The sequence below is a fragment of the Mercenaria mercenaria genome, chromosome 16 (assembly GCF_021730395.1).
Source record: "Mercenaria mercenaria strain notata chromosome 16, MADL_Memer_1, whole genome shotgun sequence".
Taxonomy (NCBI): domain Eukaryota; kingdom Metazoa; phylum Mollusca; class Bivalvia; order Venerida; family Veneridae; genus Mercenaria; species Mercenaria mercenaria.
Genome location: NC_069376.1, coordinates 44,682,429 through 44,702,761, shown reverse-complemented (window position 1 = coordinate 44,702,761; position 20,333 = coordinate 44,682,429). Strand labels below are relative to the sequence as shown.

The following is a 20,333-nucleotide window of genomic DNA, read 5'->3' as shown; positions in this document are numbered from 1 at the left end:
ATTTTCATCCCCTATTAAATAACTGCTAAATATATATCTAAAAATAGACTACAGTTTCCGTACCATTCCGCCATTATCTGCCCATAACCAATTATGATAAAGGTCACTAACTGAAAAACTTCTTTGTTTCGTATTAAGATGCCCTCCCATATCTTATGTAAGTAACTTTACCGATCATCGCGTTTTCCTACACCTACATTTCATCAAAGTTCTGATGAAAGAAATAGAAAGAAAATAGATGATGAAACAGTTCCTAGTGAAATGCCAGTCAGTGGTCTACTAACCTAAAAAAGATGGGTTTTTACTCTTGTCTGCACATGAAACCCGTACTTTCGGTTCCAACCTGCAAAACTTGTGATCGTTGGAGTATGACAATGAAAACCATATTATTTCATGCAGAATGCATTCTAGCAGTCCAAAGTATTATTTACACCCGATTCAGTTGAAATTCGCAATAACGCCGCATTTAATTGAAAAAATGCTCTTTATTTTATCTGGACTTTTTTCGACTACATCACAGAAGCTTATAATATTCTTTTTTATTAAATGCTAGCTATTCATGCTAAAACGACCCAATATCTCCCTTCTTTACCTATTGTAGACCACGTCAATTCGACCAACGCCTCCTATACTTAAAACAACGCTAACGTCGAAACTTTATTTCACTAGCGTATTACAAAACTTTATGTAATGGCTTCATTTCACGCCCCAAACGTCAAACATTTTGAATTAAAGATTGCAAATCTATGCCATGGCATAATGATAGATTTACGTGCCTTGGCAAATACTACTTTTCATAAAAAATATTGAGCTGATTTTCAATTAAATCATACTAACTTACAAACATATTTTATACAATAGCATTCACTTTTGTAATACATACATAACTATATGCCGAATCATGGCAAAAATATAACCGGCAAATAATTTATAAAAGCGCTGATAAGAACACATGTAACTAAGCGTTTTTGATTCCAAACATGTATCCACAATATCTTTAAATTTGAATGTCAATCATTCTCTTAAGTTCTATTAATAGAAGTAGAATCCGTAAATTATTATTATTCCAAATCAAATATCTCTATAACAACTGCATATGTACCTAGATCACTAAAGTATTACATATCACATAAGAGAAATGCCAAAAAAGTTAAGATCAGACTGAAACAATATATCACTTAAGCATCCTAATATGCCATCTGACCTCTACAGGATCGTAAGCAATCCAGCGCGGTCGATCCTCTTCGTGAGATTTCTTTTAAATATTTAACATTAACTTCCAAACCCAAGACATAAAGTCTGAGTGCATGCAAATTTAAATAGTTCCGCTTCCTCTACTTAATCTCCCCGATTTATTTCTTATAAAATATGTATTGTCTGTTGACGGTACTTATTCTTAATTTTCCTTGGCCTTCAGCAGTTGTTCGCATTCCTCTTACTCTACCGTACTCTCGGATTACTCTCGCGGAAATAATGGTAAAAAGTCTGCACATTGAATTTATTAAACTGACTGATGACATAAATATAAAACCCGTCTACTATATTTTTCGTTACAATTTCATTTTGTTGCGGGTCTGCTTTGTATTGCATGGCTCTATGGCTGTTTTGGGTGCTCTGTGCTTCCGGGAAATCTACCCTTACCTTTTATCTTTGATAAAATATTCGGCACAGCATTGTATTCCACTCGACGTTTAATTATATCTATTTTCGCGAAATTATAAGCTTTTACATCAATTACTCATTTTTCTTTCATCTAGCCTTGGTAAAAATATGCCAAAGTCTTGCCATGGCAAGGCAATGGCAAAATACTGCCGTAGAAAGTCATTGCAATCCTTGACAACACATTGCCATAACAAGCAAGATACAGCCATGTTACGAATTGTCCATGGCAAATATTCTTATTTCAAGTTTTGAAATTGGAAATTCTAAGCATTGTCTAAACGGTCCATAAATACTCGCGTTACTGGTAAATCTACTTGTCGGCGTCTGAAACATATATCTTTAAAGGTCAACTGCCAAAAATCATATATGGGTATATGAATTAGAAGTAATTTTTTACAGTAAACACGATAAACAAACTCAAAAAGTAAAAAAAAAAAATCATTATATTGCAAAAAATGATGATTTTGTAAATCGTTTTTTTCCGTAGCGCGCTCGTTAATTTCGGCCGCTCTTTCCGATGATGACGTAGGAATATCCCCAGCGTAATTGACCTCGCGACCTGTTCACTCGCATGTGTAATTTTCCCGCGGATACATCATTTACAACACAGTGTCATTTGTGATTTTACATATTTTGTGTGACAGTGATTCAGTCTGGACATTGTTGTTAAAGTGAAAACAGTTTTTTTTAATCTACGTGCGTTAAACAGAAGAACAAATCATGGTGCACTGTGTTGCATTTGGGTGCAACAACAAAAGTGACGATGGGACGAAAGGGTTCTTCCTCTTTCCGAAGGACGAGTATTTACGTCAAAAATGGACGAATAATTTGAATTCTCTGAGAAGTGTGGATGGGAAGTTAGTTCCGTTTGTGCCAAGTAAGACTTCTCGTGTATGCCTAAGACACTTTACCGATGACAGTTTTGTGCATTCGCCAAGTGTAATGAAATCAGTTGGGTTGACACTAAAACTACAATTAGTGAAAGGGGCAGTGCCAACTGTTTTTCCTGAGACAGTTTCCTACAAGGAAAACAGGAAACCAGTTTCCAACTGTCTGGGTCCAGCAAAGAGAAAAAGGATCACCTATGGTGCCTTCTAGAAAAGGAACCGTAAAGCGGTAAGCATGTAATTCAATCAAATTTAGATTACTGAGAATGAAGTTACTTAGTCGAACTAATCCGACACAAACAGTTGCATTTTATAATTTGTGGAATTAATCTGACGTATAGTATGTTTCGTATTATGATGGTCAAACTGTAACGGTGACTGCAAACGTCAGAAATTAAAAAGCAGCCACTCGGCGACAAATAGTAAGCTTTTCTACCATGAAGTCGGTGTAGGTCTATTGCAGGTAAATAATTTTTATGAGTGCAAAATGTAGTAGTCTTCCGACTCATCAGGAATCCTTATTTTATGATATTGCCATCCCTCTCAGCAAGTCACAGTAATTTGACATTCAGATTGTTTTGTATAATATATTTGTGGCAATCTGAAAAAAAATATCTCAACATTCCCTAGGATCGTGTCAGATTTGTTGGACTACATATGAAAATTACAATACTTAGTCGACTATTATTAGCTGGTACTTTTGATCAGGTCTGACCTAATTATCCCCGACTGTATCTTTTTTTTATAATTTTCTTAGGATTATTTCTCACCACCACATTTATAGGAGACGCGCATGCAGTTCTGGATTAAAGCACTATAAATAGATTAAGAATTCCACTTGTTTCCTGTCATTTGTATATGAGATACATCAAGAGCAAATTAACATAACATTTGAAATCATCTCCCAGTTTCAAAAATAAAATATAACTATAGTCCTCTTTGTGAATACCGTTCTCATTATATCCGTATTGATAACTCAAAGGGACCTCCTAAGCCAGCCCTGTAGTGGTTGTCTAGAGGTGTGGTAACCGGACCCCCTAGTCAAGTTGCGTTTTAGAATTAAAATGAGAAACATTGATGTTTGACAGGACTATCAAATTAATGTAGTAATTTATTTTAGAAAAAAAGAAAGGGCTTTAGGAATAAGGTACCATCAATGAATAAAAAGGACAAAATACATCCAGAAAAAGAAACTATACAGATGTATAACTGGTATATTTTGAAATAAAAACTAATTTTTCAAATTTGAATAGTTTCTTCATACCAAAATTACACTTGAAGATCTTCACGTGATAAGTTTTTTTTTTTATCAACCAACCTTAAGTCAGTAGTCTCACAATAGCAGCTTGAAAGGCGATATCTTCTGCGTGTCAGTTGCATTATAACATTCCAGTTTGGCACTCGGGCTAAATTTGATTCAGTCTTATGGTGTAACCAACATTTTGTAAACTTTATGCTGTTTTTCGAGTTAGTCAGTTATCAGTATTTCCATTGACAATTTTTGCTGTTTTTCAAGTTAAGTCAGTTATCAATATTTCCAATGACACTTTAATTTCACAAACAAAATTGTTAATTACAGGCGAACATGAATTTCGTGCAAAATGGCTATTGTGGGACTACTGATGTCACGGTTGATTAAAATTTATGAAATTTTACAGGGGAAGTTCTTCAAGTGAAATGTGATATGAAAAACACAAGTGATTTATAAGTTTTTTATGCCCCCACTTTGGGGGGCATATAGATTTGCTGTTGTCCGTCCATCCGAAAATGTTGTGTCGCGCGTAGCTCTGAAAGTATTTGACGTAGAGTCACAAAACTTTACAGGAATGTTGGTCAGCATGTGTAGCTGTGCACCTGGGGTTTCGCGTCCGGATTCATTCAGTCGTGTAGAAGTTATGGCCCCTGACTTAGTAAAAAATTGGTCATTTTAATGTTGTGTAGCGCATAGCTCCAAAAGTATTTGACCTAGAATCACCAAAGTTTACAGGAATGTTAGTCAGCATGTGTAGTTGTGCACCTGGGGTTTCGCGTCCGGATTCATTCAGTCTTGTAGAAGTTATGGCTCCTGACTTTGTAAAAATTGGTCATTTTAATGTTGTGTCGTGCCTAGCTCCAAAAGTATATGACCTAGAGTCACAAAACTTTACAGGCATGTTGGTCAGCATGTGTAGTTGTGCACCTGGGATTTCGCGTCCGGATTCATCCAGTCATGTAGGAGTTATGGCCCCTGACTTAGTAAAAAAATGGTCATTTTAATGTTGTGTCGCGCATAGCCCCAAAAGTATTTGACCTAGAATCACCAAAGTTTACAGGAATGTTGGTCAGCATGTGTAGTTGTGCACCTGGGGTTTCGCATCCAGATTCATTCAGTATTGTAGGAGTTCTGGCCCCTGACTACTGTCCATTCATGGACCAGCAATTTATATTAGAAGTTATTTGACAATTATAGATCACAAAGTTTTGTGTGGAATGGATGCAATGAAAGGGATATGTTTCTAACAATTTGATATTTAGAGACGAAATAATGTAATTGTTTATTTAAGAGGACATTTTTACTTGATTTTAATTAAACTGAAAAGCGAATAACAACTGTATTACATTTAATTTCATGTTCACTTATTAAACACTTCAAAACAAAAACATTTTCTTATATGTAACATTGAAAAGTCTACTTTTGTGGTTATTTCAGACTATATTGATGATCTGAATACAGAGCTCATTCGACTGCGCAAGACGTACAACTCTCACAGGAAAGCACAGGATGCTGCTCATAAACTGTATATCTCACCACCACCACTTTCGTCAGGAGCAAGCCATGTTTTGAAGTCAGATGCGATTCTCGCTCACAGGTCCAGATTTTCAGGACAATGAAATAATTATAAGTTCCGAGCATATCTGTACCCAGTGTATTCCTCAGAAGGGAAGTTAGCTCTGATAGCAGTAACTGCACAGGAAGGTAACACACGTCTGTCATGTTTTGCGAGACGATGCCAAATCCAACGTGCCAGTCTGCGATAGGCCACATATCTGTATGTTCTGAAATGAACAGAAAAATGATTAGACATTTTCAAATGTTATTGGCAACTTTCAATAAGACAGATGTTTTTTCTTTCATTTCAAGGTTTGTGTTACTAAATATATAGAATAATGTTTCTTTCAGTAATAGTCTGGTGCCCTCGAGAAGCATTCAGATTTCACGTATGTGCTTTTTCTACCACAAGGGAGAAACTTTTTTTTCGGTTTGGTTTTTACACGAAATGTACTTTTAACATTAAACTTGATCTGACTTTTTTTGTACTTTCCTGTTGTTAAAAAATGTTGCAAGAAGTTACATTAATGGATGACTGCAGACCTGTCATGTAATAACAAATTGTTTTAAATGTTAGTAAATACATTTTTGCCAAACTGTTGTTATGTAAATAAATTGTTGTTATGTAAACACAGTTGCCAAACTGTTATGTAAATACATTGTTGCCAAACTGTTGTTATGTAAATAAGTTGTTGTTATGTAAATGAATTGTTGCCAAACTGTTGTTATGTAAATAAATTGTTGCTAAACTGTAATGTTAATAAGTTGTTGTCACACTGTTATTTATATGTAAATATATTATTTTCATTTATGATTGATCTTGTTTACTTATTTATATTTGTAAACCTAGGTATTTACATGTCCATCTTTCAATGTGGACAGTACCAGAACTATTAAAAGCGATGCATACAAAACTGATACTGACTAGATAAGAATCAGTGCAAATCATGATCAGACTGCACAGCTTCAATTGTGTCCAGCATGATGCGGGTTAAAATACATGTTTATCAAGATCATATCAAGTATTCTATAAAATAGTTCTTGTATGTAACCTGTTATGTCAATCCAAATGGCCATTCAACATTCCAAAAGCAAGAACTTCCATGCAGTAGTAATTGGAGTAAAATGACTGCAGTACTTCCAGTTACATTGTATAAACCATACTGTTCAAGACAACATACATTGCACTACCTGTATTTTATATGACTCTTCTTAGTTTATTCAAAGAGCTATAAAAATAATATTTTATACTTCTTTGGTTTATTTAATGGTCTCACTTTAGGAGAAAAACTTACTCATGAACAGGTTCCTCATCTCCAATAGGCCCATTCCGTTGTAGAAATTCATAGAAGGACACTTCCACAACATCTCTGTTCAAGCAGTTTCCAACAAAACCAGGGTGTTGGGTTATACATGTAAAACCATCGAGTTTCTCGGCTAGGTCTGGAAACTCGTGGTAACATTTACACTCTATGCCAGTCTGCATTGCACTGCAGTTTCTACATTCACACCTGAAAATTCAAATGAACATGTCAGAATGAAAAGAATAAAGACGTCGGAGTGCTTTATCATCTAATTTACCACGGTTCGTCATTCATGAAATGCTGCAGTATTTAACCACTCAATCAGGCTAAAACCCTAGTAGTTCTATTTTATGCAAGCATATGAATTCTGAACCATGGTAAATTAGACGATAAAACACTTGAAGATCTTTATTATTTATATAACACACAGTCTATTATTTATATAACACACGGTCTATTATTTATATATTGTGTGGCTGACTGCAGAGTCCAGTTTGACAAATGCTTGCATATTGTACTATCAACAGACTATCAACTCCAATAATGTAAACTAGCTGTTTTTATTTAGTGACAAAGACTGTCACAAACAAATGTTTAACATTAGGTATATGGGCATTTTCTCAAACAAAGTTTGGCGTCCAGCCCGAAATATAGGGTCCATAGACATGTCTTGTAGAATAGCATACAATTAGTATGTGACACCTGCCGCTTAACAAGCTGAATATTTTTTTTAATGTAACCGAAACTGAAACATAGATTATCTACTCTATGTTCTGCAATTATGCGTATCAGGTTATTACCAATCGAGATTTTCCAGTCGTTCGTTTTCCCCGGCTCGAAATGTTCCTCAGGCTCAGAATCTTCCTCGCTTGAAACGATTTCATCGTTCTCAGTAGCAGGTTCTGGTTCGTACATATACGGCTGCACAACGAAAACATCTTCCAACCCAAATTCATGCGAAGCTTCGTCTATTGTCAGATAATTTGATAAATAAAGTGATATTGGCCTATATTCTACGTTGATTAGGAAGTAAATAAATCAGCTGGGGATAAATGTACGTCACTTCCGGTTCAGAGGTCAATCACAATGAAAGGGAGTTAACTCGTACTTCGGTGTGATTTATTGGTTTTTGTATGAGTTATACACAGTACTACATAATGATAATATTTTACTAACGGTATTGTTGAGAATCAATTTAATTCATATCACTCTTGATAAATAATAATGAAAATATGCGTTGTAAAAGGGTGGCCACTGACCTTTAATGCACAGAGCGTCTGTCTGCCTAGATTGATGTAATGTCCAAATTGACTTTAGTAACAAAGGACAATTTTGTATAACTGTTGAATAAAATAAACTTTGTAGGTATTTATATTTATTATTTATATATGATGATTATAAAAATAAGGACTTCCACAATGTGAAATAAATGAATGCTAGAACTAAACATCCAAGCTCCTTAGGGACGACCGTATGTAGAAATCAACCTGCCAGAGGTGTCAAAAGTCATTTAAAATGTGGACGGCAATCTATTCGTGGTTGGCAAAGAAATATTCGGTTATGAAACGCTTTTCTCACTAATTTTATTTATGCCTAGCCTCTTACTAAATAAGAAGCCCGCGAGTTCGATCCCCGGGCGGAGTGTTCTCTGTGTCGAGTTGAAAAAAGACTTTGTGCCTGAAATCATTCGTCCTCCACTCTGGGGAAGTTGGCAGTTACTTGCGGAGAACAGGTTTGTTCTGGTACAGAATCCAGAAACACCGCCTTTACATGACTGATCTGTTGAAAAACGGCATTAAACCCAAAACAAACAAAAAACCAAACTTACTAAAGATATGCATCCGCTTAATTAAGGTCAACCATTTGCAGGCTTCATTAGGTGGGACATATTTTTGTAACAATTTAGAGATTACCTCGTTATCCTTCCTGCAGATGCGATGACATGTTGTGTATATTCACATTTTGCCATAAATTTGGAGGGCACCGTTTTTTGAAAATCAATTTACAGTTTTGTATAAAATGGTGTGAATATTCGCTCTATGAATATAACTTGTACTTGAGTAAAAAAAAAATAGAAATCTGATACTTCATAGTTATTTTGCCATATTACACAATATTCAAACATGCACTTAATTCTTATTTTTTTTATTCTTTTATAAATTAAAAACCATTTTAAACATATAGCGTTTGTACATTATATTACTTTTTATTCTTACAACATTTAAGATCACCTTCACATGTTCATAATGTTACATACTTTATTGCTTTTATAAACTGCGCACGAACCGCAGTTATATCAACAAATAAATCCACATGTCAGACAACTATCACCAATATGAATTATTACCGTCATTTAATGGTACATTTTTAAGTTTTAATGTCCTAAATTTCTCATGGAAAATTTGTACACATGAGTTTAGGGTTTCCCATACAAACAAAATAAGGGCTGGAAGCCGACCGACAGACCATGTGTAGGCCAATGTCTTGGAGATACTTTTGACCAACCTAAATCATGTCATAGATTGCTTTGAAATGATCTTATTTCTGCTTTCATGTGTATATCATTTAAATGTTGAAATTAGAGAAAAAAAAACTTAATTTCAAAATAATGATTGTTTTTCCTGTAAAATAATACAATAAAGATATTAATGAACACATAGCGATGATTGAGTCGTGGAAATAATAAAGTGACAGAATTAAACAGTAAGTTTCATTTGTAAGGGTTGTTATCCTGCTTCCAGCATTTGCAAAAGGTCACATATTATTCAAAAATCTTATTTAACTAGGAAAATGTAAAGCACTTCTAAAAATAATGCAGCATAACAGTACATTGGTTTAGTAAAAACTATTGCTGTGAATACGGCGGGTCTTTTTTACCTTACTTCTTCAATCTGCTGCACAATCGTATGCTTTCAACAGGCATTGTAGAGACTTACCCTAAACCTTCTTTACACAAGGAAAACAATCTGTTTAAATAGTGAAATTGTTTAGTGAACACCGTTTGTTAATCCTAATCCTGCCCATGTTATTTCAGTGCAACTTATCTATGTTAAATGCCATGCATGATAACACAGTTATGCATCTAACAGTCTTGAAATTGATTTCTTCGATTTTCTCAAATTTCTAGATATTTTTCCCATACTTTGACGCATATGTATTGGTAGTTGAGACTGTTCTCTTTCCAGCAGTAGCCTTTTTGATATATTTCACCTTGTGAAATTCTGTGGGTTTTGGCTTATTTAAAAAAAATCGTGTTTGCTGACAAAATTCACCACAGAAAATGCCCCACGTTCCCTAGGGCAATCAATTATTTGATCTTTACATAGTTTTGTATTCAGATTGCTAATCCATGTGGCAAGTATGCATGCTTTTTCCATGGTTAGAGGTAAAAAGTGCATAGTTTGCATGAGGTTCTAGATCAATACCCACCTAAGCCTATCATAAAGTCTTTGCGGAGTTGTCTATATTTTTTCTAAATATTTTACCCGGGATCATTTTTTCAGCTCAAATAACTCTTTTTCAGGAAATGATATTTTAATATTTTTTTCAGTCCTTGTATTTTGATGTAGTTAACTACATATATATATAATATAGATAGCTCCTACTTGAAAGTTTGTATTTTAGTTACAATGCCTAGGCATTGAAACTAGATATTCAAGGTTTGCATTAAGACAAATGAACACTTTGAAATTTCATATACTATTGTATTTTGCAATCAAGTCATCCGTAAAATTACGTGGGTGATAAACGTACAATCCAATTCCCGCATGGAATACATTTAAATGGGTTTCGCGACAGAAATGACGAAAGTCACGTAGGTAAATTTATGTCTTTGCTCAATAAATGTTCTCGTAAAAAGCAAAAATACAAAATATCATGCGTGTGAAATATCTGGTTTAATTTGTTATTTAAGATTTGGTTCTATTATAACAAAACTTTGTCGACACGAAGGGTGAAAAAAAAATGAAATGAAAAAAAGGTAATTTCTGATCTCCTCATGTACCTGGATTGAGGACAACAGACGTTTCTAATAATGAAGTAACTGCAAAACAGTAACGAATATCACATTTATTTGCTTCTAGACCTGCTCATGTTGAATAAACCGGCAAAACGTTTTCGGGAATTGAGTTTCGACCCCGGGAATGCAGTTGCCAGTAAACATTGTAAAGTAAAACTTTCCTACCACGCAAGTGACTGCAAAACAATTTTGTATCTATATTGCTACTTAATATTGTATCATTTCAATTAATTTTATTGCCTAAATTATCTGCAGAAGAATTAGACCATGTTTTGAACACGTTCCGTGATAATTAAATACCCGTTTTGTATCATTATCAGTATCCAAACGGTGATGTGGACCTCCAAAATGTTATAATAATCATGATGCAAAAATAGGCATGAAGAAAATATTCTTAATTCCTACATTTAAAATCCATTTGTTACCACTTTGCATATCATTTGCGTAATTATAAGACAAATAACAGACAAAAAATGGTACAACGTTTTAAGTTATGGACTAAATTGACCAAATGCCGTTGGCTGCATGTACACAACTCTGATATTGCGGGATTAATTTAGCAGCGTTTACCAACAATAGTATTAGCAAAGTCATTATAGAAATATTTTCGATGAAATTAATCTATATACTCCAACTTATATCTTTTTACTTTCCACTTTAGATATACTGTGATATATGGTTATTCTTATAACAACGGCCTTGAAAGGATCAAAATTTCCGTCATGTATTTGTCGCCCGGTTCCATACTATATTCAAAAATTCTAAAACAATAGAAAATTAGAAACCATCTTCACAAGAAGTGCAAGCCTGGAGTTGAAAAATGTTATGTCTTAAAATTGTGCTTTCTTTACAAAAGAGATTTGAGATTTACTGACATTTCTTGCCGATGAAGGTGATGAAGATGATGAACCCAAGGAAGAAAAACAAAATGTTGAAGATAAATGCTTTAAATAATATCTGTGATTAATACTAAGTATACCATAAAATGGAGAAAGAGTATAATTATTTTAAACAAACTATCAATCTTTGTAACGTAAAAATTAAATTTAACTGAAGCAGGCAGATGCTGGATTTCTTTTGTCATTCATTTCACTTAAAATCATAAAACAATCTACTTATAGGTGCTTTATGCCTTATCAAGTTATTGAAATTTATGCAAATGGCTAATTCAGCTATCTTGTTAGAAAGGTCAACTAAAACTCTTATTATCTACAGTAATTTGAAAGTTTATGTCAGTGGTTTCCAAACCTCTTGCGCAATATAATGTTTTGCTCAGATTTCTAGATGTTCTTGTGTCGTCATTTATATGTAAGAACACATATGACTGCCCAAAACAAAATGTTGTTAATTTCAAACTAGAATGACTGATTGATTTCAATTTTACGGAGAAATCGCTTAAATACTGAAAAGATATATTCACAATATTGACGCGATTTTTTGCGAAAAGTTATAAAATTTCATTTGCAGTTATGTTTGTTTTTACATTTAAAGCGTATTCCCAGCTGGAAAAAATCAGCTTTTCAATTATATTTATTTCATAGTCAGAGGCATGTCTGTTTTAGTCTTGTATTGGAAAATACATACTAGTATGAATTCGTAGACATAGTTACAACACTATGAATGTTTATCCTTTTAATAATTCTAAACATGACCATACTGCCACATGTTGTTTATTTTAAACTGATATAAATGCAAAACAAAACTTACCATAGGCTATTGTATTCTTTCTTAACAGCAGGATTACATCAAAACATATAAATTGTACATAAAAGCTTCAATAAAATTCATAATAAATTTTCCAACACTGTTGATCAAACTAGAAAAACAGATTTTATTTCTTCACTTATACAAATATCAACTGTCGAATTTATTTAAAAAAAAAATGTACTTAAACCTAAGTTTTTGTTTATATTTTAATCAAACAAAAGCGTCGTCAAAATTCTTAAATCATTCCTAAATGTGCAATAAATTGTTTCATGAAATTATTACCTTAAAAAATTATTCCAATTTCCACTTCTCTTGTTCAATGAATAGCTTCTAAATCATAGCGACGTGCTGAAATGAGCTCATTGGAATCACGTAGACTGTTATTTACAGGGAAAACCAATGAGCGTGCGTGTTATTCTGCTTACGGAATGGATAGGCAGACATCGCAGCAAAATCCCAAAACATACTTCAGAATTGAGCACGTTTGCGTCAAAGCACGAAACTATGTAGACAGATATATTAAAATGAATCAACCTTTCGCAAGCGGACGCGATTCAGTTGCGTCTTTTCATAAGAAGGTTAGGAAAAGTGGAAAACTCTGACATCTCTGGCTAACGCCTCCATCCCCATAGCAACCGCCTCGGTAGCCTTGTGGTAGAGCGTCCGCTTCAAGTGCGGGCGGTCGTGGGTTCAATCCCTGACCGCGTCATACCAAAGACGTAAAAAAATGGTAGCTTCCTCGCTTGGCGCTCAGCATTAAGAGGATAGTACTAGGACTGGTCAGCCCGGTGTCAGTATAATGTGACTGGGTGGGATATCATGTCATGTGTCTACGGCGTGATATTTCAGTGAGGCACTATAAAGTTGTGCTCACTGCTACAAGTAGACACCGTCGTTCATGTGACTAAAAGATTGTTGAGAAAGACGTTAAACCCGAACGCACACACACACACACACCACCACCCCCATAGCACTGGCTAAAGAACTCTTAACTTATATTATCATTAAAAAACTACATGATCCAAAACAGTCTAAAAATATTTAAAAACAATCATTATCAGAAGCAGGATATTAAAGAATCTTTAGTAAAGAGAAGACAAACACTTGTTTTCCTCGTTTTATCAGGCGTCTGCTGACTTAATATTGCCAGATACTAACCACGTGGTTCTTGATTGTGTGTTGAAGCAAATTAATGACGGACAATAAATGTTGCAGTTAGAAGAAGAGTGGGGAAATTAATGTCCTGTAATTAGAAAGTTGTCATGAAGTTATATCTTAAGGCGCTTATTATTATAATAACAACATAAAGTTTAGGTTTAGCTTATCTGTTATAATTCGTGCCAAAGGTTAGTTTTTTGCAAAAGTTAATCAGCGGCCTGTTCATTATCAACAGTTCAGCAAAGCTGACTCTGAATAATTTGTGAGGTATATGCAACGGATACCCGTATACCATCGAACAGTTATAACTTTAATTTAAAGAGTCTCTTTTGGGTTGATGTATTGCAATATATCAAAGATGGTCGTCGGATGTTTGTTATTAAAAATAACGAAAGATAATATCATTAAGGACACATCACGTGTGAGATATTTTTGCATTATTGTTATATATAATTAGAATTTAAATTGTGTTTCCAATACATCTGTTTTTTCTTCTTATTGCAACACTGTGAATGACCCTAATTAGTGACAGGTGATTGAAACAACAGGAATTCTTACGTGATTTGGATAGACAAAACAACAGTAAGTTAACAGTCACTGACTATTGTTTTTATTTATGAGAACAGAAAACTTTTAACTATGTCATGAGTCATCTTTCATCTGTCAATTTTGTCATTAGTTTTCACGATCTGTCAAAATTATCTTTATCTCTTCATTCTGCATATGTACTGCTTTTGTAAGTTTCTTGGTAGGATATTGTAACTTGTGTCTAACTTACTATATATATTACGCATTAATATTAGTGCTTGAAATTGTTTTGTTGAGCTAACTGAAGTCACATAAGAATTTCTATTGTATTAGTTTATTGTTAGTAATAAAGGTATCAAAACTCAATCCTAAGAGGTAAAAATGGTCCCTTTCAGACGGGTAAAGAAAAACATAAGGTTGAATCATAACGTAACGGTTTCTGGGAAAAACAACTGAATATTCTTTGGGTTTTTTTATCATTCAAAATGTGATACGACATTAACAAATCTCTTAACGCAACACTTAGCTTTTCGCCAATATTTTAAGTGTTGCCAACGGTAGATGGTGTATAGATTTCTTTAATTTGACCTACTACATTTAGACAAATATGTTGTGAATGTAATAACAAATCCAGCCTACAACAGACACGCCCCATTTTTAAAACGTCGCGAAAATACATAAATGTATTGATGTTTTAAACAGGAAAGTTTCATTTTGACACAAACACAAATAACGAATCGTACAATAGCATCATTATTTGTCAAAGCTAGGAAGAAAATTAAACATTTTAGCATATTTTTGGAAAAAGTAATTACCTGCAACTCTGTGTCTTTTTTATACATGTTCACTTGTCTAAATCTAATCGCGTACAACTTCGGTTAATAGCTTGTAAAATCCCCATTCAGCCGTAATAAGGTAGAGAGTGTATCTCTGACAATAAAAAAGAAACATAAATGAAATCCCAAAATTAAAAGATTGCCGAACAGATAAATATGTTCATTTGTTAATCGCTTCAAAAATAGTTTGAGATGAGTTAAGATGTTAATAATTTTTAAAAAAGATTTCGGTTTGTCCAAGTAACTTTTAAACAACAACGTTAATGACGCAAACAGAAAATACAAGGGCAGTTGTAAATAAAACCAGAAGTTGTTCTCATGTATATAGCCTGAACAGAATCTATTGGATCAAGGTTGTTAAATAAATAATCTGATACGTTTACTAAACAAGTAGCGGTTTCAAAGCCAAAGTCGCAACGCATCATGTGGTTTGTACCATGGCCGCATCATTACTGTTTGTGTGTGTGTTTATTTCTCTTTTTTTTCTCAAATAATGCATTCGGGAACTTATAGCTGTAGATATACTTGGGTCATATTTCAAGCATGGCTGTGTAGAATCGTTTCCTATAGTATTAAAGGAATTCGATAGTATAACGATGTCGCTGTAATCCTGTTTAACATGTTCTGCCTGTCTGAAACCTTATGTTGGCTCCGAAATTTCTATTAATTTGACTGATTTCTATATATTAGAAAACTTCTTTTCTTACATATAGTCCAAAGTCATTCTTTCCTTTAAATAATTATTTTCAAACTGTACTTTGGAATGTGAATTATCTATACCTTTGAAGTAGGCTGTTACTATTTGTGAAAATAGTTTATTTCACTAATTATCAAATTGGCATCAGACTGAAATGAATTATCGAAGAAGAAAAGAAGCCATAATTATTCATATTAACAGCAATCGGATGAAAGCTAACTAGTTTCCTGCGTCTACGTAAAAATAGAGTTCTTTAAGTCCCTAATATCACACAAATTGTATATTCCTCAGCTGGTGGATAATGACTTGTCTACACTCAGAATACAACAGGTCTGTTCGGGAGATATGTTCGCAGTAAGTACAAAGACAGCAGCCGCTGCAGCACACTGCATTTTTCCGACTACATTAAGGTAGTTCTGAACGTCGGATAAACATTTTATCACATGTTTGACGTAATACACTATTACAATAAAGCTTTGACGTCGATGTCATTTAAATTGATCTGTTTATATAGTAAACGAAAGTAGAATTTTTGATGGTTCGACAGGAAAGGCTTACATGTGATAAAAAGAATATTTCATTTGTGACTTTCCACATTGAATTTATTAAACTCGTTGAATAAAATTGATAAAATGCTCGTCAGAGCCTCGCATTTTATTGTTTTATTCAACTCGTTTGTTAAATTCAATATGAAAAGCTCTATGTATTTGATTAAACGCTGATTTTTTCAATATATTCAGAATATACTTCGACTAATAAAAAATGAATATCTCGTGTGCTTGATTTTTTTTCTAGACTGATGTGAACAATTCTGGACGTTATACAAATTTTCGTGATGGGAGTCTATACTATCGGGAAAAACAATTTTGAATATGTCTTTGCAAAACGAAATTGTTCTTCAAAGTAGATTTTAAAGAAATTTCTTGCAGTCGTAACTAAAGATATGACCTATGATGGAATTGTGAAATAAAATGTATAGGTTCGTGTGAACATTTCAAGCTTATTTAAAGACATTATTTGGAATTATTCAGCTTGTCAAATGTTTTCATATCATCATTTAACTGAACTTAAAGAAAAATTGCTCCCATTAATTCATGAATTAATTTTCATTTTCGTACGCCGACTCTAAGATTTATTCTACGCTATCAAGATAACAGACGTGTGAGAGTAGACGTCGGTTTGTATGAAACTTTTTTAACATAACCTCCATTCACTATGTAACTTTTAAAAAAAAAATATTGATATCTTAAAAAAAAAAAACCTTCCATAAGCAGTACATGCTAAGATCATGAATATATCTCTTTACTAATAATTTGTTTTTCAGCTTGAAAAGATATCTCTGCACTTAATTTCTTAACTTTTATATGCAGCCTTGTTTGTTTACATGTTGTATTGTATAAATTGATGTACTGTTTTACATGGAATAGAAAATAAACGAGTTATCACTAGATAACTCAACAAAAAAAAAAACGATAACAGACGTTACGCCATTACTTCCGGTTTAGCAAAGGTGTAGAACTTAGCAGAATAGCGGGGTGGCCTGATTAACACCCCCTTTGTTGTTGTAAATTGCTGTTATAGCATAAAGGCTTGTAGCATGATACTGAGATGGTTTAGATTATAAAACACTCTGGTTACAGACTAATCCCGTCACATTAACACAATAATTAAGTGTTAACGGCCCATTTGGCGGATTCTGATGTACTATTCCTGTTAGGAAACTATTGCAAGGAATCTTTAATCATCTCTGACACAATCTTTTATATTCAGAACATTTTATCATCTGTTTTGTAAGAACAAAATTTCTCCAGTTAAAAGTGCATTATAGCATAAGAGAAATCTTAACTTTATTAGAACAGCCGTTGCTATCTTGCGGAATTATGTTTACTTATAAATGCGATTGGAGATGTCAATTACTGTGTTAAATGTGTTACGAGATGTGCCACCAAATTGGAAACGCATTACTATGACAGAGGGCTTCCTGATAACATTATGTAATTTATTAAATTGGTGAAATAACGAAAGCTGTAAACTTGATTGACGTAATACTAATTATGTCCACACGAAGTGCCTTCTGACTTTTTCATACGTGGCCGCCTAACGTGAAATTAGACTTCGTGCAGTCTGCTACGGACTGGGCGAACACTCCCTTCGAAGAAGTTGGGGTTATATCGATTTACTCATTGTATGTTCTGCTCACTACTTGTCCTTCGGTCAGTTGGTCTTTTGACCGTCATTCGGTCGATAGACCGTTTGGTGTCCCATCAATTAGGAATGCAGAAGTAAAACTTCAAAGGGTAATTGCCTATGATAAGTGAATTAACGTTCTGTTTTAAAGGTCAAAAGATCAAAGGTCAATGTCACGCGTTACTAGGGACTGGAAGCAGTCCGCTCAATGACTTAAGAACCGTTTAGTTTAATGCCTTCAAACTTGACAGGATGATTGGTTGTTGTCAGTAAATGATTTCTCTTATTTCATGGGCCAGTAGGTTAAAAGTCAAAGATACATTTGTCTTGAGACTTAAACTCAAGACTTGAAAATAGTTTCCTGATACTTGACCGATTCAAATCGAGCTTAAATTTACACAATGCGACGACCACCTAGCAGGTGCCTGTCACAAAGATTTCTACCCTTTATATTATTTAATATTACATTTATATGCATAAATACGGAAACTAAAGCTATCTTGATCGGACATAATAGGCAAGGGGTATAAGTCCTGTTAAATTAATATTTTCTAACCTTTCTGACACTTAAGCATGTAGTATAAATTCATTTTGAAGTCGGTTTGTTTAGCATATTTGCAACTTATTGCTATAATAGACAACCAATTTGAAATAAAAAAAGGAATATTTCTATCAATATTAAAGTGTAGAAAACATAAGAGATCCGTTTTAAGGGAAATTCCTAAATATTCCTTTAAATGAAACTCTTAAATTAATCAAGCATGCATCTCTTATACCTTTTTCAGTCGATCTGTGGAGTTTCCACTTTTTCTATTCGTTAAGACTCATCTTTGAAATGCATTACCATTATACATACTGACAGTATTATTTCTTGTTTAAATCACATCTTTTATTTCAAATGTCACATGACTTACAAACAGTCCAATAAATTTTCATGTCAATAAAAGTTCTTGTTTATCTGATACTTCTATTGTGTCAGCGTAAAGCATGATGAGTTTAGACAAAGGGTATACTGTATAGGTTTAGGTGTGAAGCGCTTTATATCTTGGACTTAAATTACTGCTTGCTTTAACGTCAGATACATAATGTGTTTTTGTATTCCGTGAGATATCTCTGTCGTAATATAAGTAAGATGCGATTGGTTTGATAATGTGCCTATTTGCATACATATTAAAAAAAGTAGCTGTAAACATTTACAAGACAGTGTCTTCTTATTTGCTATATAATGTATTTATACATGACAGGCTTGTACATACCGGGAGCTATACATACCAGATACAGAAGCTTTCGTTATTTGCACGACGCTATGATATGTTAAATCGGTCGTTAAGAAGTTGAACGTATTTGGTTTGTAAAACATGCAGAAACTGATCATTAATATTCTGTAAATTGAAGGAAAAACTGATTTTGTAACTGAAGAGCCGATCAAACACTGGTGGTGCGTACTGCCTCAAATCTGTTACTGGTCTATAATAAAAAACACATGTTTCTACAATATTTTCTTTTTACTATTTACATCACGTGCGTCGTGCTATTTGTTCGTAGCAGATGATAGTTAAGACAAGTATTGTTATAAATTTTGCATACAAGTACTTAAACAAAAGTAATTTTTCTTGTTGACATTCTTTCCCATTTCAAATATAGAACATTACATTTTTGTTGCCTATATATTCACTGTATTTTGACAGTTTATTGTATGATAATATTGACGATTTTTGTTTCATATCTGTTTGTATCTTTTATTTCCTGACAAAACGTATAAACAGCAAAATGTAATTTATGCTTATTAAAAGAGTTTGACGCAAAAAAAAACTGATTATTATTGTTTCCATTACTGTTTATATACGGTTTGCAACAGAAATTAAACGCTTTCATCACAGAACCATAATATTTTATATATCCATTGCAATGAAACAGAAATGTACGTATCTTGGCAACCGTTAATCTGGGCTTTTGATTGAAATGAGAAACAAATGATACAGAATAAATTGAACAGCTTAAATTACAATGGTAATGATTTGTTATGAAATCGATAGATATGTATGTACTGCAATGATGCTCATTTTTTAACAAACATACTACAACCACCTTTTCAGCGTATTGCTACATCTCTCCTGTTCTTGCTACTTCACAGAGAGTTTATAGATTTTACATTGCTACTTATAAATCGAGGACGGATGTACTAGAATATATAGTAGAATTGATATTAAAGGTGGATAATCAGCTTTTGGCCATGTAACGGATTTGTTCGAAACTTTAGCATCTGATCATTTACACTCATTTATGTTCACTTAACACTTAATACAAATTAGATTATCACTGGAGATATTTTTAAAATTTCATTTTCCTATCCTGGTTGCCCAACCAAGATAGAGTTATTTCATCATAAGTATAAATTTGATAAACATACTTTGTCTAAGGAAATGTATAAATATTAGACATATTGTAATATATTTGTTAAATATTTGCATTAAAAATTATATATTTAGATGGAATTCATTAGAAACGCAAGTTTGAAAAATTATTATCACCTCCCTTTG

At 33.4% G+C, this 20,333-nt stretch overlaps 2 protein-coding genes across 2 annotated transcripts; one reads left to right on the top strand and one right to left on the bottom strand.

Moving 5' to 3' along the window:
• Positions 1-2,382: 2,382 nt before the first annotated feature.
• Positions 2,383-5,420, top strand: LOC123539930 (uncharacterized). Its single transcript, XM_045324712.1, has 2 exons — positions 2,383-2,749; positions 5,239-5,420. Exons 1-2 carry the CDS (start codon positions 2,383-2,385, stop codon positions 5,418-5,420), a joined length of 549 nt encoding a protein of 182 aa, XP_045180647.1.
• Positions 5,207-6,859, bottom strand: LOC123540950 (uncharacterized). The gene is made up of 2 exons (XM_045326285.2): positions 6,654-6,859; positions 5,207-5,585 (listed from the first exon to the last, which is right to left on the bottom strand). Exons 1-2 carry the CDS (start codon positions 6,842-6,844, stop codon positions 5,426-5,428), a joined length of 351 nt encoding a protein of 116 aa, XP_045182220.2. The 5' UTR covers positions 6,845-6,859; the 3' UTR covers positions 5,207-5,425.
• Positions 6,860-20,333: the final 13,474 nt, after the last annotated feature.